This window comes from Mus musculus, chromosome 11 (assembly GCF_000001635.26).
Source record: "Mus musculus strain C57BL/6J chromosome 11, GRCm38.p6 C57BL/6J".
NCBI lineage: Eukaryota > Metazoa > Chordata > Mammalia > Rodentia > Muridae > Mus > Mus musculus.
This window is the reverse complement of record NC_000077.6, coordinates 73,369,890-73,377,545: the sequence shown is the minus strand read 5'-3', so window position 1 is coordinate 73,377,545 and position 7,656 is coordinate 73,369,890. Positions and strand designations below refer to the sequence as shown.

The window sequence follows — 7,656 nt, the reverse complement described above, 5'->3', positions numbered from 1 at the left end:
AAAATGTTAGTTCATGTTGTAAAGTACAAGTCCAGCTTTGATCTTTTCATGTGATTGTGAATTTTAATCCACTTTAATATATGTGCATATACACATATCACACATGTACACAGAAGTATACAGTTTCTAGGGCAAATGCATAGTGGATCATGAGAACTGAGACGTGGAATATAGAACAGAGTGCAAAGGTAGACAAGTAATGAAGAGCTCCATTCCTTGCTTGTCATAAAGCATCAGTAAAGACAGAAGGTTAAAGTGGGGACAGGAGGAGGTCTGGATTGTTGCAATGGAAACTATTATAGAAGAATGAAATGATTGTTTGGATGTCATTACTTAGAGGCAACAACAAAAAATAAATGGACCGAGCTTGGAGACTTAAACAATGATGTTCATGCAGCTAAGACTAAATAATGAATGGCCATTCACCCTATTTCTCAGGCTGCAAGAAGTTTGAGGAACTCTCCAGATTTGAATAATTTGAGCTTTTAAATTGATTCAATACTAACTCACACCAGAATGCTGTTAAACTCCGACTACACTCGTTTTGATCTTCTGCAAAGATTCCCTTTCCTCCACATAATCAACATCAGACAAGGCATGTCTGCTAAGCTTATCAATAAGTTTGAAATAATAAGGTAGGAAAGAACGTCTCTCAGAATGGTAAATGAACTTGAACTTCTTTCTTCATAACAAGAAATAAGCTTGTAAGGCCCTGGTATGAATCAGCTCCTGGGCAAGCATAAATCAAACTGTTACCACAACGCTAACAGTTCACTCTAAGTAAAGACTGGGTGAAAGAAAAAAAAACAAATTAGACATGGAAACAAAAGGAAAGTAATGAAAAGTAAGGATGTTTTCTCAGAAGTGGTGAGTAAAGTTTCTTTTCAACAATGAAAAGTTTTGTTTAGCAAAATGAGCATAAATGGTTGTATATGCCTGTACATATGAATCAGTGCATTGCAGATATGAGCTCTTGTGGGCTGCTTCTCAGAATCATTGGTTCAAGTATTATTTATGCTACTTCATTTGATAAGTTATTTTTTAATATTTTAAGAAGAATGAGCACAAGACTTGAGTATTTAAGCCAAGTTAGTTTTGGTATGGGACATCATTAATGCCTGAATTATGATGATCTAAAAAAAGAAATTTAATGAAACAATTTTACATTATGATGACCAGGGTCTGGAAAACTGCCCCAGAATGTTATTGGGAATCACTTTTCCATCAACTACACAGAACTACTGAGTGTACAGTTTTTGAGGGGAAATGTAAATTAACATCTAACCCTACCTGGAATTTGCACTAGCCATCAAAAGAATAACTCTTTCATGTCACGTATTGAGTTGAATTTTCCTAAAGTCGTCAGAATCTGGCTTTCCATGATCCTACTATATTAGACAGTAAGTTTGACACAGACTTGACGCAAACCTTAATTCAGAGAATTATCTGTGATCAAGGTAGTAGTGGTAACTACGGCCTCAGACAATCTGTGTCATACACAAAACCATACTCTAAGAAAATCATCTATGTTTATGATAATCAATAGCTATACTCTAACCCTAATCAGAGATTCTTCTGAGCCCTGCAAACACTGTCCAGTTGGGAATTGGATGGCCAGATGTGCTGTATCTATCACACCAAACATCTAACAACAACTTGTGTGAGATGCAGCTATTCTAGTCATTAGTGCTTTTTCTAGAGAAACATTATATGTTGAACAACCCTGAATTATTTCATTTAAGTAGTAAGTTTTATGATGGGAAAAAAGAATATACAATAATACTCATATATCAGTGTTAAAATATTACTGAATATATTATTTTTAATTCCAATATTTATGATCATAGACAGAAAAGAATTTTCTTCTTGCAAAGAACACTAATTAGGGCCCCCTTCATGTCTCTGTTCCTCAGGCTGTAGATGAAGGGGTTCAGCATGGGAGTCACCACTGTGTACATCATGGCCATGACAGTTTCCTTCACAGTAGAGTTATCAGCTGATGGACATAAGTACAGACCAATGACTGTTCCATAGAACAGTGACACCACAGACAGGTGGGACCCACAGGTGGAGAAGGCTTTACGGATGCCTCGAGCAGACGGGACCTTGAGAATGGAGGACACAATTCGTGCATAGGACACAAGGATGAGCACAAATGGAATGACAAGGATCAGGCTTCCCATGACAAATATCACCAATTCATTAACATAGGTGTCAGAGCAGGACAGCTTCAGCAGAGCAGACATGTCACAGAAAAAGTGGGGGATCACATTGTCCTCACAGAATGACAATCTGGCCATGAGCAGGGTATGCAGCATGGCATGGAAGGTGGTCAGCACCCAGGACAGCAGCACCAGACTCACACAGAGCCTGGGGCTCATGATGCTCATGTAATGAAGGGGGAAGCAGATAGCCACATAGCGGTCATAGGCCATGGCCACAAGGAGGAAGCTTTCAAGGTCTGCAAAAAACAGGAAAAAGTACATTTGTGCCAGGCAGCCTGCATAGGGAATTGATGGATCCTGGCTCTGCATGTTCTGCAGCAATTTGGGCATTGTGACAGATGAAAAGCAGAGATCAGAGAAGGACAAATTGCTGAGGAAAGAATACATGGGTGTGTGGAGATGGGAGTCCAGATGAATAAGGATGATGATGATGAGGTTCCCCAGGACGGTGGTGAGGTACATGGCCAGGAACAGGGCATAGAACAGGTGTTGATGCTCTGTGGGGATGGGCAGGCCCAGGAGGAGGAACTGGGAGATGGCAGTTTGATTCCTTTCTGTGGTGCCCTGCATCTAAGATATTTAAGAGAAAATAAAAGTCCCTCAATATCCAAATAAAGTCAAATATATGTTCTTGACAAATGATCTGTGAATATGTTCTACATTTAATCTCATTTTCATATGGAAAGATAAATCTGCAATCAGAAATTCACCATGACTAAATCCCAGCCATCTGGCACACTTTTTCCATTAGCATCAGAAACAGTGCCATTGACTCTGCACTCCCATCGAAAACACACTGATGGGTTAGCTCTGTGGTCTTCAGTTCTCCTGATAATGTTATGGCCATTCACTCTCAGCAACTACAAGTGGCTGTTTTTCTAACAGTGTGTTCCATATCCATGTTCCCTGGAGCATTTTCCTGAATTCTTTTGTAATAATATAGCTCCAGTGCTCAAATCGCTCTCACAGCATGAGGTGCCACCTAAGCTTCAAGGGCACACCTACCTCCTTCACTAAGCCACCTTCAAGTGCTTAGTGATTAGCAGCTCCTCCTAGACTTATCAGGGCCATCCTCAAATCAACAGACTTCATTTCCCACTGGCCTTTACCCAACCTGCTCCTCCACCTCTTACATCTCAAAATGAAAGTAACCTAGTTTTAAGTCAGAATCCTAAGAGTTTTGTTTCTCTAGGAATCTAGAAAGTCCTATAGACTCTGAGCTGCTTTTTTTTCCTGTATCTTTTCTATCCCTGATTCATTATTTCCTCCCCACTTCTTTTCTTCTCATGTCCTTTTATTTTCATATTAATTTACTTAATTCTTTAACAATTTGATTCATATATAATGAATTCTAGTTACCTTCTTTCCCACCCCCACTTTCTCTCTTGTGCCTCCCAATCCTATCTACCAACTCTTCTGTCCCTAGCTGTCCCTCTCACAGATTCATGACTTTTTGTTTTGTTTTGTGAGTTAATAATTTACCCAGGGCCATCTCTGTGACCACTGAATTGAAACTATACATTAGTGTGCAAGTGGAATTTTCAGTGTGTAGGCAGCCAAAGACAATGCTAGCATTTCCCAGGATCTATAAGTACAGAGTAATTCAGGGGTGTGGGGTAGAGCCCTATCCATGTTTGCCTGTTGATGGGCAGTTATTCATAATTGTTGAAAGTTCATGATTTCAATGACTATGTATTGCCCAAAAGATAGAATTTCACAGTCCTTTTCCTTATATGCTCTCTTTTTATCTTTTCTATGTCTCCTCCAAGAAATTCCTGGAGCCTTCAAGAGGATAGTAAGCATGTCTTGTTCAGACCCCATACTGGCTTCAGACTGACCAGTCATCTCCTATCTTCACCTCCAGAATGTTAGGATTATGATTGTGAGGCTATCCCAGCTTTGTTTCTCTAACTGAACTATGCTCATTCTATTTCCCAAATTTGGACCAGGTCAGTATTATATCTGGATGGTTAAAACAGCTTTAATTCTATTTCCCTGCTTCCCTACTCACTCTGATTCAATTTCTTCACTCTCTCACTGTCTGGGATGAAAAGCTGATTTCGTTGCCATGCTGAAAGTTTCATAAATGTTCAATATTTTTAAGATGAAGGTAAAATTATTTTAAGGGCACAAAAGACAAAATGTTCCTCAGGAGTTGTCCCTGCCTACCTACACATTATTTTCTGGTCTGCTGCATTGACATGTCCTACACAGCACTATGTGACAGACTTATCAGCCACAGTCTCTTCACACCAGCTTCTCACAGTTGCTGTTCTTTCTGCCTGGGCTCATGTCCCCTGTGCTTCCACATCACCTGGCTTACCCTCAGTTTATCCTCCTTGTAACTCAGTGAGATAAATTTTTCATGCCTTTCTAGGTCAGTCCGGCTGCTATGTTTCCACAGTATCCTACATTATCCCACAGCACTCAAGGCCCTGATCACTAGTTTGACTGACTTCATGTAGATTCCATGCAAGAAAGACTGTGTCACCATCTTGTGGCATGGACAGCACCTGGCATGGTTCTTGGACATGACCAGTGTTTTAGAAATTTTTCTCTGCTGTGCTGCAGGATGAGACACAGATTCCTCCAACTTCAAGGACTGCAAACACTCATCTAAGTTGATCACAATTATTATACCATCCCAGAAGAAGCTTTGGGCATTTTAATACACTATTCCCGAGTACAACTTCAGTAACCTGGGAAATATTATTCTGCCTAAGCATACTACCTTTATATCCTAAATGACCTGGGAGTCTATTATACATTATACACATATATTTTGTCTGTTTATTGATATTAGAATGAAAATAATGTGATAGATTTCATTATTTGGTAAGAAGGAGAGGGTGTAATTTGTATCCTTGAGACCATGTTCCAGCTAGTCTTCAGAAATAAGCATATGTTAGGTATGTCACAACAATGAAACACATGGGACCTTTTTCCTATAAAGATAAATAATGACTAAATCCGAATGAAAGAATTTTTGTCCTCCTGGTGCTGTTTAGTCTATCATGTTGATAATGCTTGCATATTTTGACATTGTGTGATGTGACCACAGTAAGGAAAAGCATCAATAAAATGTTGTTTATGTGGCTTCCTTAGAGGCTCTATGTCTAAAAGATGAGGAAGATTTCAATTTGGCATCTGGCTGTAATAAGAAATCACAAGCAAGGGATATCACCTGAAAGACAGAGCCGCTCATTAGGAATATAAGTTTGAGCCATCCCCATGACAGTGCTTTTCATCGCCCTCACCTGGCTCATATGCAGTTCTCAGTCAAGGCTACACATGAGAGTCATAAACTGCAGAGCTTCAAGCTGGAGGTACAGCCCGGTGGTAGAATGCTTGTCTAGCATTCCCAAGACATTCAGTTTAGTCCCCAGCACTGAAAAATAAATGAAGCATAGAGGTTTCTAAACCCACTTTAGATATAAAGAAACTGGTTACATTACTAAGTGCTGATCTTGACATGGAAGGCTTTAGGTAGAATATAATTCTACACATTAAAAATTCAAATTTTACAGTTAATGATAGTTCTGCTGATCTGCCAAACACACTCAGAAGAATAAAATAATGTAATATTTTTAGCACAAACTTTTGAACAGTTCCCCAATAAATGTGATGACCATAACCTCTTGGAGGGGGGCTGTTCAATGTATCCTGAAGTATTCTGAACAAATGAGTATTTTAATAATATAGCCAAGGGTTTAAAGCCTATGTATTCACTGTCTTTCTCACAGAGATGCCATCATGCTAAAGTGCCTCAAATTGTGAGGATGCATTTTATACTGATGTTAGTAAATGCTTTCATTAATAAATTACAGAAACAAATCCTACAGAATGTCATAAAACCAGTAAAATCAAGACTCTTGGGTTGTAAGGACAGTGAGACATCAGCTCACTTACTTACCACCACCATCACCACCACCTAACCCTGGCCAACTTACCCAGAAATATCTCAGGGTAACTCCAGGACCCTGGTCTAAAATCCTGCTCCCATTTATGCATCATAAGCATAGAAAAGATGGTCTCAACAGCCATCATCTGTGTATGTACCACACCTGCTCACATTGCTCATCCTGCTTACCCCTAAACCTAAGGGGCCCTGCATCCCAGAGGAGTCTATGTCCTAGAGGAACTAATTTAAAACAAAGTAATTATCCAGGTATTATCTAGAGCCAATTCTCTCAGAGGCCTGTATTTCTGATCATAGGCCATGGTCATACATGACTATACTTGGAAAATGGTAGGAATGTAGAAGTTGATAGTGGGTGTTTATTCATCCCCGTGGTACTGTGTCAACGGAGCTTGCATTTGGGGAGGTAATGGAGAACAGTTGAAGGAGCCAAAGAAGGTACCAAAGACTGTGAAATCTTTAGCTACAATTTTACACAGGAGCCCACTACATGTTTTGAAGCAGAGTACCATCATTAAAGACATGCTTGAAAAAGGGTCCTTTGCTATGTACTCCCTGTAAGCAGACTCTAGAATATGCAAGCATGCTACTGATAAGAGCCAGACTTATGTGACCAAACTTTGTAAATTTGGCAATGTAAGATGAACTCCCCTAGACCATGTTCAATTTATCCTCAATCAACATACAAAAAGTTCAGACTCACACTTCATTCATTATTTTTACCTCTTCGCCTCCTTAGGAGAGCTTTAACATCATCCACCACCACCATCCCAACATTCTTTGTATATGTTCTTCCAGTCCCTCTAAGTTATGATTTAGACACAGGTGACATATATAATTCTTTCTCCCACTGCTTCCCCTGGCTTTCCCCTCTCATTGGCAGTCATCACCGGGAGGTGGTGCTTTTGCTACTTGGAAATATGCATCCTTGACTGTTTATCTGATTGTTATTGTTTAAATTAACAATTTATTTGGAGGCACAGAGATATTAGGAATTCCACAAGATTTCAGACACAGCTGTATAGTCAGGGTTCTCTAGAGTCACAGAACTTATGGATAGTCTCTAGATAGTAAAGGAATTTATTGATGACTTACAGTCGGCAGCCCAATTCCCAACAATTGTTCAGTCGCAGCTGTGAATGGAAGTCCAAGGATCTAGCAGTTACTCAGTCTCACACGGCGAGCAGGCGAAGGAGCAAGAGCTAGAGCTAGACTCCCTTCTTCCAATGTCCTTATATTGTCTCCAGCAGAAGGTGTAACCCAGATTAAAGGTGTGTTCCACCACACCTTTAATCCCAGATAAAAGGTGTAGCACAGATTAAAGGTGTGTTCCTTAAACTCTGAGATTCAATCTTCTGGAATCCATAGCCACTATGGCTCAAGATCTCCAAACCAAGATCCAGATAAGGATCTCCAAACCTCCAGATAAGGGTCACTGGTGAGCCTTCCAATTCTGGATTGTAGTTCATTCCAAATATAGTCAAGTTGACAACCAGGAATAGCCACTACAAC

General features: G+C 39.8%; 1 protein-coding gene across 2 annotated transcripts; it reads right to left on the bottom strand.

Annotated features, from left to right (window-relative positions):
• Positions 1 to 1,841: 1,841 nt before the first annotated feature.
• Olfr376 (olfactory receptor 376) lies at positions 1,842 to 6,300 on the bottom strand. Of its 2 annotated transcripts, NM_001172686.1 has the most exons (3): positions 6,176 to 6,300; positions 5,483 to 5,613; positions 1,842 to 2,795 (listed from the first exon to the last, which is right to left on the bottom strand). In NM_001172686.1, exons 2-3 carry the CDS (start codon positions 5,489 to 5,491, stop codon positions 1,842 to 1,844), a joined length of 963 nt encoding a protein of 320 aa, NP_001166157.1. In that variant the 5' UTR covers positions 5,492 to 5,613; positions 6,176 to 6,300. The 2 variants fall into 2 exon arrangements, with proteins under 2 accessions (NP_001166157.1, NP_667133.1); NM_146922.2 differs by lacking the exon at positions 5,483 to 5,613.
• Positions 6,301 to 7,656: the final 1,356 nt, after the last annotated feature.